Source organism: Scyliorhinus torazame, chromosome 10 (assembly GCF_047496885.1).
Source record: "Scyliorhinus torazame isolate Kashiwa2021f chromosome 10, sScyTor2.1, whole genome shotgun sequence".
NCBI classification, from domain to species: Eukaryota; Metazoa; Chordata; class Chondrichthyes; order Carcharhiniformes; family Scyliorhinidae; genus Scyliorhinus; species Scyliorhinus torazame.
Window position 1 is genome coordinate 151201373 of NC_092716.1, and position 17549 is coordinate 151218921.

At 44.8% G+C, this 17549-nt stretch overlaps 1 protein-coding gene across 2 annotated transcripts in view; it reads left to right on the plus strand.

Moving 5' to 3' along the window:
• Positions 1-9334, plus strand: part of LOC140430971 (excitatory amino acid transporter 2-like) — a 643482-nt gene extending 634148 nt beyond the window's left edge. For both annotated transcript variants that reach the window (XM_072518822.1, XM_072518821.1), the window contains one exon: positions 1721-9334. In XM_072518822.1, coding sequence (XP_072374923.1) covers positions 1721-1795 — 75 coding nt within the window. In that variant the 3' untranslated portion in view covers positions 1796-9334. The remainder of the gene's footprint in view (positions 1-1720) is intronic.
• The last annotated feature ends 8215 nt before the right edge of the window (positions 9335-17549 follow it).

Consider the following 17549-nt stretch of genomic DNA (forward strand, 5'->3'; position numbering starts at 1 on the left):
TTCACCTTCTCTGGAAGCAGTTTGATTTTCAGAAGATCCAATCAGCCTATTTTCAGTCCTTAATTCCTCACAGAAATATCATTGGCTTACAAGGAGACCACCTAATATAATACCTTCCAGTCCTCCATTTACCCACAATTGAATCAAAATTGACATACTGTTGAAGAAACCAAATCTTTTTATATAAACAATCAACAATATCTGGATGATGCTCCTTCAAACACTGGGTTTATGGTAGTCTCACTACTTCAACATTGACTAGCACACTTCAATACTACCAGAACCACACAAATCTTCCTGTCACCGTTAACATCAATACTACCTAGCTGACCATGCTCAGATAGAAGGGATGCACAATTTACCAAAGAGCCACTTAGTTTTCAGCAAACATTAAACTAAGGCAGCAATCACTATACAGTAGGGACAGGAATATGACCTGGTATATTTGGTCTTGACAATGTATGGATATAACTGACCTGAGGGAACATAATGCCTGAACTGAAATCAGTTCATGAAATTAGTTTTGTTTTGCATTGGGCTGGAAATTTGTGTGTGCAACCTTATTTAGGCAAAATAGTCAAATTTATGTGTTTGAATTTTTAACATGCTCAAAGAAAATGCTTCACAGTTGCAGGTACAGTTTGAGAGAGAGCAGGCTCATTTTAATGAGCCCTGTTCTTCATCTTGCTTGCACCAGCTAGAGGGTGTGACTTCCAAGGAAGTGTCATGATATGCACTCGTGCACACAACGAGATACAGACAGGCAGTGACAGACACCCAGTACAGCCAATCAACACACAGGACAGAACACAACCAATCACCAGGCAGAACACTAGAAGGTGGTCTCCCACTATAAAACACACGAGGCATCAACACTCTGCCTCTTTCCACTGGTAACAACTGGAGTGACAGTCAGGGTGTACATATCAGTTAGCACCTTCAACACGTGGCTCAGAGCTAGTCTGGTCTAGTTAGTTATAGTAAGCATGCTTAGATTAGTAGAATGTCAAACACACAGTGAACTGTGTGCACTGCTTAACAAGTTCAATAAAGCATATTGAACCAACACCAGAGTTTGGAGTCTACTTTCAAGTACAACTGCATCCAGTTGCAGTCTGTGTTACTCCTGGGTGATTAAAACGACAGGAAGCAAGGGAAATCAACAGGGCTGTACTGCCTGGGTTGTAGGCTCCTCTGCCCCATGTTGGACATAGGCAAGCATCATTAGAGGTTTGACATGTGTGTCTGCGAGTAGAGGCCTGAATCCCGGCCTCAAGCAAAACATGGGGTTAACAAACAGAAGTGGATATGAGTTTTTTAAAAAGTTTTGAAGCAAAGATTAACAGAGAGATAACCTTATCATATGATGGATCATTTTGAGTTTGGGCAATAGTGTGATATTGTTGAAATGAATTCAACCACCTGTTATACATGATTCCCAATTTTTATTCCTAACTAAAAACTGAGGCAGATGTTTGATGTGTGACTGACTGATCCACTATCACCACTGGTACACTGTTACCCAAAGGTTAAAGTTTTGCACTGAGGAGGTTTGTGACATTTCTAGTTTAGCAGGCCCCAATGCTGGTTGAATGTATAATAGGTAATGGGGTGTCAGCATGCATCTTGAGTTTATTCTCACTCTCTTGATTCCTATATTTCTCTTCTTTCACAAGTGCCTTGCTCCCTTGAGTTAGATTTCCCTCCTAATTACTTCCAGGTGACCATGGCCAAGAATGGCACAGCTGCCGACTACACAATTGTCGAGGAGGAGCCATGGAATCAGGAGAGCTGAGGAGAGAGGGACACCCAGTTCTATCACCCATGAGCACACCCCTCCCTCCGAAACTCACCTCTGCTGAAATCATTCATCCGACAGGCAACAAAACAATAACACATCAAAATCCATTTTGTTTTTTCTTTTATCTAAATGTGGTTAGCATAAGGTCCGAATAGTAAATACTTGCGCTGGGGAAGTGGATTTAGCTCGGGTTTTACCAGTTACTGTGTAGTACTTTTCAGATTTCCAAACAGTCAAGTAACAAAGAGGAGGGAGTGAATGTGCAGCCCCATTGGTAAAACTAAATCCACCAATCGAAGCACAAGAATTGCAGCCAATCCACATCCGGGTTGTAAAACCTTTTCCCTATTATTCCCCCAGCCTTTGACCCAATTGAGAATTGTGTGGGTTGTTCAGTTCATGCTCACTTGGCAGGGCAGGCTAATTGTATCGCCTTGACTGCACATCCTGGGCTTTGAGCTCTCTATCTACCATGTTGGATTTTGCCAAGTCGTACAGTTAGTGTTACTATTAAGCACAGTTTTTGGCCTAACTACTTGGGATTGGCCATTCTCAGGGACATGGTCTGGCTTTATGCACGTTACAGCCATTAGTAAAATCCACAAGTGCATTAGTCCAGCAATGATGTCATGTACTTCCCCTCATCCCACCTCCCTTGAAGTCAGAAGTGGCCTCTGAGCAGAACTTGTCACATGGTGTGATGGGTAGTGCCCAAATAACACAGCATGTTCTGGGAAATGTGCAGCAAGCTATCAGCATTGACCAACATGCAAGGCTAACAGGCAAGACCAACAGGGACATTCAACAAGCAAGGTCATGGAGGTACCTCACAGACCTAGGCCCACCGGCACAGTCACTCTCCTGGTTGACTGCTTGTCAGTGGGGTGGTGGGGTGCATTATAAACGGTGCTAGCCCAGTATCAGTCCGATTCCACCTGACAACCCCTGCAGATTTTGAATGGAAGGTCTCCCCTTTCCATTTCAAATCCAGCTTGTTAGAAGGTTGTGGACATATTGTTTTGAATATTCTACACCAGCATGGCTATTTCAGGGACCCGGGGTGAGGGAGATGGATAGAATTAAACATTCCAGCAGAGGGAGCAATCTTAAAGGTTGTTCTTTACTTGGATATTTTTTATTTTCTATATTGACCCAATTATGCTTCCCATGCTCGATGACCTCTATAATCCTGCGGACAGAGCCCAGATGCCAGGCTGATGAGGGCCAATCATATGGCCAAGTGGCTGTAGTTGGTGGGGGGGGGGGAGCTGCTGAGGTTAAAAGGCACCTTTGAATATCAGCAAGCTGTTTCAGTATCAGGGCATCACCCAAAATTTGTAAATTGAGATGGAAGCTCTCAGATGAGCCCAAATATCACCAGGATTAAAAATGCTTTACTGAGCCAATATTAGTTACAAATCCTGTTCAAATACATAAATAATTCATACTATATTAATTTACATAGCCTGGCTAGAATCAACAAAGCCGCCCTGCTACTGGAACACTGGAAGCACTGCCTTCCTGTTCAGCTCAAGAATGACTTAACTTGCCAGGTCTGAAGAGCTAATAACAGAGGTGAATCTTTTGCCCTGTCCCACTTGACCCCTGACCCCTTGTAACTACACGGCAGCCAATCTGGCATTGGATCCAATGGATGGTTAAGGTGCCACTGCTGCTGGGACCTATCGGTCGCCTGCATCTGCTACTGGCTAAAAGAGCATTAAATAATTGTCTCTGCATGATCCCGTCCTCAGAGACTGGTCTTCACTTCAGCACAATGGACAAGCACAACCTTATGTCGAAATCTTTGCAAAATTCACTGCAGTGCAACACAATTGCCTACGTCCTGGGAGAGGGCAGGGAGCTATTTAAATATGAAACAGTGAGAGAGGGTATATGTCTCTAGAATGTCATCCCCTAATCTTTGGCAAATATAAATGCAAGGATCACAGAACCCAACACACACTGTCCTGGTTAACTGAAAGGTACCCTCATGCGCTGGGGGTGGGTTGTGATTTTTTTTTTAAACAGTATTGTTCATCATATGTGACAGGTAAGAAGAACATTTTACAATCTGTACAATCAGTGCTAAAACCCTCTGCTGAGAAATTTCACAGATGAAATGAGTCATTGGAATATGTTTCCAGGTATCAATCCTTGAAGCAAATGGCTTTTTAAGGATCCAGTTGGATCTTTGTTGTTTGGTGTTAACTGGTTTTCTATTTTCACAGAATGTCTCCTTGAGCTGTTGTATTACTGTGGACTGTTATTAAGTCTTGTACACTTGTGTCTAATGTAAACCTTGCATGAAATGTAGTGCACATATTACTATGAAACAATCGGGCAACACTGGGTGTTAATTGTTCTTACTTTTTGGCATAACTTTTATATGCTTACATAACTCTTAACATCAGCTTTCCAGATGCCTAAAAGAGTTTTTGATAGCTAAACTTCGCGGGTGTAGAGTTTGTTTTCTTATTTGTGATTAAAAACCGATAACTGACTGAGAAATGCAGTGCACTGGGGAGTCAGAAGAGCTGACCGTGTGGGGTTGTGAGGTGATTGGAATAACTGCTGAACAGGATTCAAGGGAATGGAGGAAGAAAGGGTCATCAGCTCATGCCGGGCGTTCTCTTCCCACTGCCTCCATATCCAGCAATTGAAAAGTGCCACCATCCACATGGGCAGTTTAGGTGCGACACAGCTGCCACGCACCCCGTGCCACCCACCATCTCGTCTTGAATGATGTTGTCAGCTTGGGGTAGCTGCCAGGTGGGTGATTGGTGCAGCTTGCCAGGGATTAGTTGATATACATTCATACCCCCATTTGGGGCAGGAGGGAGAATATTTGGAGATCAGTAACAGCCTGGATGTAGGGTAATACCACCCTGTAAAGATGGGGCATGTAGCACTCGGGGAACCATCCACTCTGAAGCACTGTCCTCAGTGATGTCTCACTGTCTTTTAGAAAAGAGGTACAAGTTTGGAAAGATTTGCTGCAAATGATTGGAATGCTGACCTGGGCCTTGTTGAATGAACATGGCGATCTCAATCCCTAGCTGCAGGTTCTTCCACTTCTGCGTTTAAGGTGCACATGGCTCACTCCTTGGTTTGCAGGCCTGACTTTTCCTTAATTAACAAAGAGAAGATCAGGGAGATTCTACCTATAAAATCAAATCTACAGCAAAATGTCTGGATAACAGGACAGTGCTACCTCAGTTACCATGGCAACCTTTAATTCCATAACCTTTGAAAGTAGAATATGCCTTTCTCTAATTTTCTTCACCAAATAAACTAGAAGCTGATAATTGTTGTGGCCAGTTCTAAAGGCATTGGTTTTTTTTTTGTACTCCCTGTAAGTGATAAAACTCAGAAAGGTGCCTCAGTGCTGGGTGGCAATGGAGTTCCGATGTACAGCCTGTGTCGACAGTACATGCCAACATACAAGTCTAATATTTGCTTTAAAATAAACTTGGACTTGGAATTGTTTTAGACATGATCAGCAACCTTGATGCAATGAGATGGCTCGGCGAAGCATTGCCATCGCTCCTTCAGATTTGACTCTGTTCCCCGCCAAGTCTCACACCATCCTGACTTGGAAATATATCGCCATTCCTTCAGTCACTGGAATACCAGCACTGTGACTGCACCTACACCACATGGACAACAGCGATTCAAGAAGGTGGCTCATCACCACCTCATCAAGGCCAATTACGATTGGCAACAAATGCTGGCCTAGCCAGTGATGCCACATCCCCATAAATTAATAAAGAAAAAAAAATGATACATTTCCTCAGATCACATCCCCAAGTTGGTTTGTGCCTCTCTGCTGCTGTGACAAGCTTGAAGGCGATAGAACGGTGTGACTCAGAGTTATTGTAAGGAGGTTGGCCCAGTCTCTTTCTTTCTTCAATCCCCTTCGTAACTTTAAGTGGTTAGTGGAGAGCAACCCATCCTGTTTAGCCCCTAAACTGATGCACTGATGTATCCCAATTAAAAGGGGCATTAACGCAGCAGCTATAGTTATTGCTCCAGTGAAGAATTCACTCATGTCGTCATATAAATCTGGTGGCTTTGGCCCGACCTGAATCTGTTTGGTACTGCATGGGGTGCAATGCAACGTCAGTCATGTGCCAGACTCGGAGTAAGCCTTCTCACGGAGCAAGGGAACCCCAGGATCGCCAGTTCACCTATTTAACTGTTTCCATAGAACCAAGTTCACTGACTATGGTGGGATATATTCCTGAATGTTTTATCACGGAACTCCCAACCTCCAACCACCCAACACCAGCTCTCTCCCACACATCCACGGGGGGGGGGGGGGGGGGGCGGGGGGGGGATGCACTCGAGCACCCCTCGCTCCCCCAGACAGCAAACCCCTCTGCCCTGTGACGGGTGAGCCCTGCTGGTTGGTCAATCTGGCTATTCACCCCTCCTCAGCCACCATCTCTGAAATGTTGGTGAGAAATTATTAATGGAGACAGTTTTACTTGAATAATCCCCACCCCGCCACTTCCACCCCAGCGTGGTTTATCTCCAGGCTTCTTCTTTGAGATGAGTTTGGTCACTCAAGACATGGCCAGCGTTCGAAAAGTTAACATTAAAGTGGGGAGAGACAAGCTGGGCACTCGTGTGTTAGTTACCTTGCTCACAGCAGAACAGACAGACTTCTGGCTCCCCCCAAACTCAATTCAGACTGGCTCCAGGTTCTACTGAACCCACCAGTAGCTGCAGGGCAGACAGGCTCCAGGTTTTGCTGAACCCAGCTCAGACCAGTAGCTGCAGGAGAGACAGGCTCCAGGCTCCTCTGTGAACCCAGTTTGGACCAGTAGCGGCAGGACAGGCAGGCTCCAGGTTTTGCTGAACCCAGCTCAGACCAGTAGCTGCAGGAGAGACAGGCTCCAGGCTCCTCTGTGAACCCAGTTTGGACCAGTAGCGGTAGGACAGGCAGGCTCCAGGTTTTGCTGAACCCAGCTCAGACCAGTAGCTGCAGGAGAGACAGGCTCCAGGCTCCTCTGTGAACCCAGTTTGGACCAGTAGCGGCAGGACAGACAGGCTCCAGGTTTTGCTGAACCCAGCTCAGACCAGTAACTGCAGGAAATTCGGGCTCCAGCCTCCCCAATCCCAGCTCAGACCAATAGCTGCAGGATAAAGAGTTTCAAGCCTCCCCCGTCACGTAACATTATAACAATGACTGCACTTCAAAAGTACTTCATTGGCTGGTAAGTGCTTTGAGATGTCCAGTGGTTATAATGAGTTCTGTGCAAATGTAAGTTTTCTATTTCAGGCCAGTATAAGCACAGTATGAGTTCTGATAGGGGGAGAGGGTTAACACGCAGGGACTGTCCTGATGAATTTTGTCCCCTGTGAGACATAAACTGCCCTTGGTGGAGATATTTCTGTAGGGAGAAGGTCGGGTGGGCATTTTTTCCTTGCAGTTGTCATATTTTTCCTTTATGGCCGTTGCAGTGTAAATACTTTGCTGTTTTGTTTGCAAATCAACCCTGATTTACTGGTGTGTGTTTGTGTGCGGCCAGCTTAGGTGTGTGGAACAGCCGGGTAAATCGTAACTTTACAGTTGGTACGTAACCATGGTGAATGTTGTGCACATAAGTGACATGGTAATACCTTAAACAGCAAGCGTGGTACTTTCAGAGGACGTCAGCTCTGAGTGTAACATGTATCTCATCCCATTCAAATAATTAGCAGAGTTAATCCTTCGCTTTCCATTGAATCAATCACAGTGCCTGGGATCACACCGACTGACCATGGAGTGATTTTCTTTTGGATAGCCAATCTTGGATTCTACCCATGTGTGTAAACCATCCTCTATTGTGTCACTTAGACTTATATTGGATTGCTCTATTCTACAATAAAGGACTATGGCCTTCTGATCCTACCTTAAGCACAGCCCACGGGATTTCCCATCAGCTAAAAGCACAATGGAAGCAATCACACAAACTGGGGTGATATGGAGATCAGTGTGTAGCCCACACACAATGGTCAGCATGAACAGAAACATCAGGACTAGATTCATTGCCCAAACCCAGGGATAAAAATGTCAAACTCAGAGTGGGAGTAATTCACCCTCTGATGGGTAAATCCAGAAAAAATGATCCACTCGCCAAAAAGTATCAAAATCAAAAGTAGGACGCGTAATCCACCTTCTCTGGGTGAATACAGTAGGTGGACCGAGCAGCCAATATTGCAATAAACAAGATTATAGTAACATCTTTCCTGTAATCTACCATTTTGACAGTTCTCTCAGTATTGCCAAAAACACTCATTGGGAGATTAATCCTGTAAGATCAGTATTCCAATAAATACCCTGAAGGATAACATCATCGTTACAATGAACTCCATCTGAGAGGTAAATATGTCAATAAGCAGTGCTACAGTAAACATTCTCTGAGGGGCAAATATGACGATAATCAGTGTGACAATAAAAGAGTAATCCACCCTATTTAAGGGCAAATGCAGTAAAGACCAAAAGTTGGCTAATCCACTTTCTAAAAGGCACATCCAGTAAAAATCTCCACTGCAACACAATTTACATCATCTTCTGATGGGCCTGTACTCATTGGAGTTTAGAAGAATGAGAGGCGACCTGATTGAGACATATAGGATTCTCAGGGGGCTTGACAGGGTAGATGCTGAGAGGATGGTTCCTCTTGTGGGAGAGTCTAGGACCAGAGGCCATGATTTCAGAGTAGCTAGTTGTCCATTTAAGACAGAGATGAGAAGGAATTTCTTCTTTCAAAGGGTAGTGAATCTGTGGAATTCTTCACTGTGGAGAACTGTAAAGGCTGGGTCGGTAAGTATGTTCAAGGCTGAGACAGACAGATTTGTAATCAGTAAGGATTATGGCGATAAGGCGGGAAAGTAGAGTTTAGGGTGATCATATCAGATCAGTCATGATCTTATCGAATGGCAGAGCAGACTCGATGGGCCGAATGGCCAACTTAAGCTCTGACGTCTTATGGATTCCATCAATATTCCAGGACCATCCCACAGAAACTCAGTTCCGCGATCCCTGCCAATTTCCCTTCTCCCTCCCTCCACCTCTTCACCCATCCCTTCGGCTCCTAGCCTTCCTTCATCTCCAAACTCCATTTTTCTCCAATACCAATGAGTGGACTCCCATTTTCTGTGACTGTGATGTCTCAGCATTGGCCAACTGTGATGGCCAGATGGGTTTACATTTCACTTTCTGCCTGCAGAAATGGTCAGCATGGCAGAGTGGGGAGCACTGAATGAGATTGAGAGTTACACACATAGTTATAGCTGACTTCCTTTGTCAAGACCCACATGCAGATAAACAATTTTATCTTCACCATTTTATATGGAAGATTTTCTGATCTTTTGTATACTGTTGTACTTTGTCAAATTGCTGTTGGGGCCCTCATGTACAATCTTGCATCCTTTGTATAATTGAAGGAAAGTGACACAAAATGGGATTATTTCACTTTGTGCTGTATTTTTGGTGTTATATAAATTTACAGAAAAATCTAATAAATGTTTATTGGTTCCTCAGTTTGAAGTATGCAATTCATTGTTTGTTCTTTCCCTGGTGTTATTTCTCCAATTGCACTGTTTTTAGTTCTTGCAACATGTAGCTGAAGAAACAGTTTCCTCTCAGGAGAGGGGAAGTTCAATGGACAGGGGTTTGGGACAGAGCTGAATTTCACATTCTCTCTTGCTCATTTTTCCAAGGAAGCCATGGCCAGGATTTTTAAGATGGCAGAGTTTCCTGTCCCGATCTGATTGGCTGGCAGCTCTCTGGTCCCTGCTGCGCCAAAAGTCACAGAGGAGCCAACTGCCACAAAGCTGCCACATATTGTTTTATGGGCCTCCCATTTTCCTGTCATCTCTGGTGTCATAAATATCATTCCATCATCATACTTTGCTTTGAACCAAAGTATTTTTCAAGAGCACTTACCATCGTATCAAACCTAGACATGTCTTCTGTGCGCTGATTGACTATTCACTGCCCCTCTGCTCCAGGATAATGTACAATATGTGGATAATGGATAATTTAGTACGTAAGGAGTTGTAAACTGTACAGAAAACTGCAATCATCAGTGAACTTCTGACCTTTTACATAGAAGATAGGAACAGGAGCCCCTTCGAGCCTGCTCCGCCATTTAAACGATCATGGCTGATGGAGGGAAGGTAATTGATGAAGCAGTTAAAGGTGGCTGGGTCAAGGACACTACCCTGAGGCATTCCTGCAACAATACCTTGGAACTGAGATGATTGACCACCAACAATGTCAAACGTCTTTCTTTGTGCTAGATATGTCTCCAACCAGTGAGGAGTTATGCCCCTGATTTCCATGAGTTCAGTTCTCCTCGATGCCACATTTGGTAAAATTCTGCTTTAATGTCAGAGGCAGTCAGTTTTACCTCAGCTCTGGATTTTGGTCCATGTTCGGACCAAGATTGTAATGAGGCTGAGTCACCCTGACAGAATTCAAGCTGAGCATCAGTGAGCAGAGTGTTTCAGAGATAGTGACATTTGGTAGTCCTGGCTACAACACTTTATGTCATTTTGCTGATGAGTAGAATGATGAGGTGGTTATTGGCAGATTGGAATTGTCTGCTTCTTGTGGACAGAACATAACTGGGCAATTTTCCACATTGGTGGGTAGATGTCCATGTTCTATCTACCCTGGGCGTGACTTTACGGCCACGCTGTGCCCGAAAGACAGCTCGCCACAGCACAGCATAGCCGATAGAAGCTAGGAGACCCCGCTCCCGGGATCTACTCGGCTCGCGATATCTAATGCGATCTCGCGAGATGTTGTGATCTAAGTCCCACCCATTCTGGGCAGGATCACTTTTTAGCAAATCTGCATATTAAAGCGAGACAGCTAGTCTCACATTATGTGCAGATTCCCGAGGTACCCAAGGCGTGGGATCTATCTCCTTTGCCTTGGAGACCTCGGGCATTCAATACTGGTCTCCACAATCTGGGACCAGACGGAGTAGTACTCATGGGGGTCTCCCAGGAGATCGGAGGCCCACAGGTAATAATAATAAGAATCTGTATTGTCACAAGTAGGCTTAAATTAACACTGCAATGAAGTTTCTGTGAAATGCCCCCAGTCGCCACACTCAGGTTGCTGTTCAGGTACGCAGAGGGAGAATTCAGAATGTCCAATTCACCTAACAAGTTTGTCTTTCGGGACTTGAGAGAGGAAACCGGTGCACCCGGAGGAAACCCACGCAAACATGGGGAGAACGTGCAGACTCCGCACAGAATCAGACCGGGGTCCCTGGCGCTGTGAAGCAACAGTGCTATCAGCTGGGTGCTACCGTGCCGCCCGTGCATTTTCTTTGGGCAGAATGGTACACTGGCACTGCGGGTGCCACCTGGGCACCCTGGCACTCCCAGCCTGACACCCTGGCACTACCACCTGCTAGGGGCACTGCCAGGTTGGCACTGCCAAGGTACCAAGCTGGGATTGCTCTGCACGGTGGTGATTGGGCTGGGGGTGCCCTGTGCAGGTGTAGAGGGGGTGTTGGGGAGTGGCTGCCAACCCTCCCGTGGTGCATTGGGGTTTGGGGGGTTCAGAGATCTCTTTGGGGGCTCCGTTTTTAAATGGCGTCCCGATTTCTCGCTGCACTGAGGAATTCCGGCGAGTGGAGCTCCTCGGTGGACAAAACGAGGCTCTGTGCGGCCTCGGCTGTGCACTCCCTGCTGAGGCCTCCTATATAACGGGAGTGTTGATTGATAGTGTTCTATTTCTTGGCACTGTGAGCACCGGGAAACACTCAACTAAACCCGCTCGCTATGGGACTTTGTTCCCATTTAGTTAAATTGCGTCCCTATCAAATCCTTTGATCATCTTAAACAACTCATTTAGATCACCCATTAATCTTCTGTACTCAAGGGAACACAAAATTTAGTCCAGGCAACCAGTCCTCATAATTTAAAGCCCGGGCAGCACGGTAGCAAAGTGGTTAGCACTGCTGCCTCACGGCGCTGAGGACCCGGGTTCATCGCAACCCCGGATCACTGTCTGTGTGGAGTTCGCGCATTCTTCCCGTGCCTGCATGGGTCTCATCCCCACAACCCAAAGATGTGCAGGCTAGATGGATTGGCCATGCTAAATTGTCCCTTAATTGGAAAAAAATGAATTGGGTACTCTAACAGTACAGCACAGGAACAGACCCTTCGGCCCTCCAAACCTGTCCCGGTCATACCACCACCCTTGGCCAAAACCCTCAACACTTCCTGGTGCCGTATCGCTATATACCCATTCTATCCATTTATTCATTTATTTGTCGAGATGTCTGTTTGAATGCCGTTAATGTATCTGTCTCCACGAGGCACTCACCACCCTCTGTGTAAAAAACCTGCCTCGCACATCTCCTGCAAACTTTGCTCCACAGACCTTAAACCTATGCCCCCTAGTGACTGACCCCTCCACCCTGGGAAAGAGTGCCTGCCCATCCCCTCTATCCATGGCCCTCATAATCTTGTAGACCTCTATCAGGTCACCCCTCAACCTCCATCGTTCTAATGAAAAGAGTCCGAGTCTATTCAGCCTCTTCACATAGCTAACGCCCTCCAGACCAGGCAAAATCCTGGTAAACTTCCTCTGCACCCTCTCCAAAGCCTCCACATCCTTCTGGTAGTGTGGCGACCAGAACTGTGCGCAATATTCCAAGTGTGGCCTTACCACGGTTCTATACAACTGCAGCATGGCTTGCCAGTTTTTATACTCGATGCCCTCCAATGAAGGCAAGCATTCCACATGCTTTCTTTTACCTTGCCCACTAATGTTGCCACTTTCAAAGATCTGTGGACCAGTATGCCCAGATCTCCGTGACTTTCCATATTCCTAAGATTTTTGCCACTTGCGGTGTATTTCCCCTCTACGTTAGACCTACCAAAATGCATTGTCTCACATTTGTCCAGATTAAACTCCATTTGCCATTTCTCTGCCCAAGTCTCCAACTTATCCATGTCCTACTCTAAATCAAAACAAAATAAGAATTGAACCCCCTTAGCAGCAGTGGAGTGGGCTTTGTTTTAAGATTATTTGAATGAACCGCAGAGCATTTCCTTCAGCAGAACCTTGTGAAGACTGATGTCATTGATTATGGTTTCTACACAGTGTTGTCAATGATTTCACCTCCCTCTCAGTGTCAGGTGAAAGATCAACTGTTCACAGCGTCATCTTTCATATTTTTGACCCTGAGCTGAATTCCGTATCTCACATTCTCTCTATTAGAAACATGGCCAACCTCGACTTCTGTGATGTTGCCCCCCTTGGCCCTGTCTCAGTCCATCTACGGAAGTCTTAATTCAGCTGGGCTTTGGTAATTTGGCAAATTTCCCAAAGCTTCAGACTTCCTCCCATCTTCTGCCCCACAAAACGTCAGCTTAATTAAAATTCTGCTACATTTGTCTTATCCCACACCAGGTGCATATTTAACATTCTCACTTTTCCAGCCTGGCTCTGCTCTATCTGCATAACCTTCTCCATTGCTACAACCCTCCCCTCTGAATGTTCTGCTCCTCTCACCCCAGTCTTTTGTGTAGAAATCCCTCTTCTCCCCACTATTGATCAGTGTGCCTGGTTAACTCCCCACAGAAAGGCAAACAGCAAAGCATAGGTGGAAAGGTGTCTCTCCTGCCACCAAAGTGGAGCAGGCAGCCACCTGCTCTTCCAAGGGCATACCCTCCCACTGATACTACCAGCTCTGGAGGGTCAGGTTCAGAGGACTTGACCCCAGGATCACTACCCAAGCTTAATGAATCAGCCACAAAATCATCGGCAGCTTCATGCTAGCCAGTGGAAAGGGTAAACAATGAAGAATCAGGAGGAAAGATTATGAAGGGTTATTACTTGCCAAATCAGAGCGTAGAGCATTTAATTAAAGGTCCAGCAAAGAAACTCTAATGCAGGACATCAGGAGATGCTGGACATTGGCACTCCATTAGAATTTGAAATTGGGTAAGTGGATGACCCATACCTGTGACCTTTTTTCATTCCCTCCTTTTCCATCCTAATTCCTTGTAGCTGTAGCTTTACCAAATAAAGGAGATAGGACTCCACCTGCACAAGATCCACATTACAAATCAGAATACTATAAGAGACCTTCACTTCCACCTTTGGTTCCTCACAGCTCGATGTCAGACCTGAGCCTGTCCCCAAGGCAGATCAGTATAGTAAGCCCATCACAATCAGTCTATTAATCATTTCTGACTTTCCCCAGATATGGGGCTGGTTTAGCACAGTGAGTTAAGACAGCTGGCTTGTAATTCAGAACAAGACCAGCAGTTCAATTCCCATACCGGCCTCCCCGAACAGGTGCTGGAATGTGGCTACTAGGGGCTTTTCACAGTAACTTAGTTGAAGCCTACTTGTGACAATAAGCAATTATTATTGCAGAATTCTTGGAAATTAACATCTCTTCCACATTACTTATTTGGATTGATTTTGAGTGAAATCTTAGATTGAATTATATTGAGCCTACAGCATGGAAACAAGCCATTCCGCCCAACTGGCTTTTGTGTTCCATGAAGGCCTCCTCACACTGCTCTTCATCTAACCATTTCATCCAGTTGATATCCCAACTGATTATTAGTGTCAATCACATACAGGCAGAAATACACACAACCAGGCAGAAACACAATAGAGAAATAAGCAGAGACAAACAGGAATACACACATATACACACTGACAGAAACACACGTGCAAACATAGGCACACACTGAAAGAAATACACATGGACACGGACAGAAATACACAAATAGAAACACACAGAAAGACACATACACACGCCATTGCTTCTCCCATGGGGCCGGCGAAGCGTTGAAATAATTCGGCAAGACGGGAAGATCTCACTGGCGTGAAGGGATGGAAAATTCTGGCCACAGAGGTACACACAAACTGAAACACATACAAACAGAGACACACATACAGAGACACACACACAAACAGAAACGCACTCAGAGACACACACACAAACAGAAACACACAGAGACATACACACAAACAAAAACACACACAAAGACGCACACACAAACAGCGATGCACAGACACACTCAGAAACAAAAACACACACGAGAGATTCACACGCAAACAGAAGCACACGCAGTGATTCACACACAGACAGAAACACACAGATGCAAGGCCGGCACGGTGGCGCAGTGGCTAGCACTGCTGCCTCACGGCACCGAGGGCCCGGGTTCGATCCCAGTCTCGATCACTGTCTGTGTGGAGTTTGCACATTCTCCCCGTGTCTGTGTGGGTCTCACCCCCACAACCCAAAGATGTACATAATAGGTGGATTGGCCACAATAATGTGCAATAATTAGAAGAATTGGGTACTCTAAATTTATGAAAACAAAATAATCAGAGATTCACACACAAACAGAAACACACATGGACACAGACAGAAGAACACAACACACAAAAATATACACAGAGGCAAACACATATTATGGTTATGAATTCTATCAGCCCGCACAAAGAAAAAATGAATGACAAAGGCAAATTTTTACAATAAGTCTTTTTAATATAAATACAGAAGACTATTTACTCCATTGGAGTTTGAAATACATGTTAATAGCCATATGATACGGAGGTTTATCAATGTCCTTTACAGCATCCAATTATAATACACAGCAACCCAAAATAAATATCTTTGTATCTCGTAACCACAGCCTTTACATTAACTTGCAACTTACCGATTAAAAAATAAAGTAGTAATTTTAGTAAGTAACATCTGGCAATGACTGTTGCCCATAATCATAAAGATGCTCAACATATATGTACCCGACTCCTTTCTCCAGTATTTTAATGCAGTGCTAACCCACTTACTGCTCTTTTAACTGACTCTGTACCTATGTTAAGCTGACAAAAGAGGAATTTGATGCAAATTTATTAAGGGTCAACATAATAACACTAACAAAAGGCCCTTTTCTGCCTTGTGATTTTAAACATATCTTAATTTACAACTCTGGACTGGGAGATTGCCATTCTCCAACCTGAACTGCACGAGTTCATGTAGGATGGCAACACAATGCATTGGGTCGTTTCTTATCATATCACGAAGAATCAGTGCTGTAGGGATCTCAGGAATATAGGGAAGTGGAGGTGGATTCAGAATCCCTCAATTCTGGGCCCAGGAACATTCTGTATTAAATTGCATGAAAAATGCCAAAATCTACCTCAGAATCTCTTCAGCCTTCTGGTTGAAATTTCTGGGAGACTGTTATTGGACTTAAGGAGCCAAAGGCGGTGAAAGGTTAGTCTAGTTATGATATTGCATTGTGATATATTAGTAGCACAGGGTGGAAAGCCAAAGTAACCTGGTGTTGGAATGGTATTTATTGAGTGTGCTGCACATCATGTGATGTGGGTGTAGCTGACCGAGCCAACATTTATTACCCATCCCTGAGTCAACCACATTGCAGTGCTGTGGATCACATGTAAGTAAGACCCAGGTAAGGATGGTAGATTTCCTTCCTTAAAGGACATCAGCGAACCAGATGGGTTTTTATGACTATCAACAATCGTTTCATGGTCAACCTTTAATTCCAGATTTTTATTGAATTCAAATTTCAAGATCTGCCAAGGTGGGATTTGAACCTGGTCCCCAGAGCATTACCCTGGGTTTCTAGATTGGTGGTCAATACCACTATGCCACCACCTCCCCTACTATAACACTGCATCAAGCAGAGTATCTCAGGCCAATTCCAATCTTCAAGTATGGCACTTTTCAGATGCTTACCAGGTCCAAATCATTGTGTTTGTCATGCATATCTTCAATTTGAAAAGTGCTAGTCCACTGGATTGTGTTCCATCTTGATGGTTTTCCTCCCGTGTGGTTTACACGGTTAAATCTTTAATCTGTGGAGACTCTAGGACAATCCCAGAGAATTAGTAACCAACGTTAATCTACAGAATGTACCAAACAGGGGAGTAGAGCTTAGGGCTCGTCGTTAAACCCACACATATAGTATAAATAAAATATTCACAAGTCACGTTAAGGATTTAGATAAGTCATTTTCTCCTTTCGGTCCTTGTGTGGCTTTTCTGTCTGGTTATGTCAACAGAGAATGAGGTCAAGGTGGGGGAGGGGGAGGATTAGTAGCTGTTCAAAGAGAGGGAGGACACCAGGCACAGACACACATTTGAACTGGTGAACTACCACCCTACCATGCTTCATTTGGGGTGAGTTGGGAAGGTACACATCTGAAGGATTCAATCGTACCCTAGACATCCACGCTCGGAGACATAACTGATTGCTTAGTGACTGAAGGAGCTTTTCTGGTGACCAAATATCTTGGGCATCTCCAAGACCAACAATGGCTTCAGAAAATCTGCCAGGACCGCCAGCAGAAAAGAGAGTGAAACAGTTCAACTGGAGGGGTGGGGTGTTGGGAAAGGGAATTGTTCTCCTTTATCCAGCTATTTCTATGTATCAAACACTGTACAGGACCCGATTGCTCCCGAGTAAATCTGCTTTTAAAATAATGATCACCTGTAAGTGGGATGAGCAATATAAAATGTACAATACAGTGAGTAAGATTGGCATCTCTCTCTTTCTTAAAAAAGTAACTTTTTACAGCACTATCCTATCCAGCTAGATCACCAATAACCTTGCATCCGCTTTCATCGCAATAGCAGATGGTACCCTGCAGCACCAACGATTCGCCAGTTCAAGAAAGAGAACTGGGGAGGGGGGGACCAGCGTTCATCTTTCAGGCCTGTAACCTTTCAGGC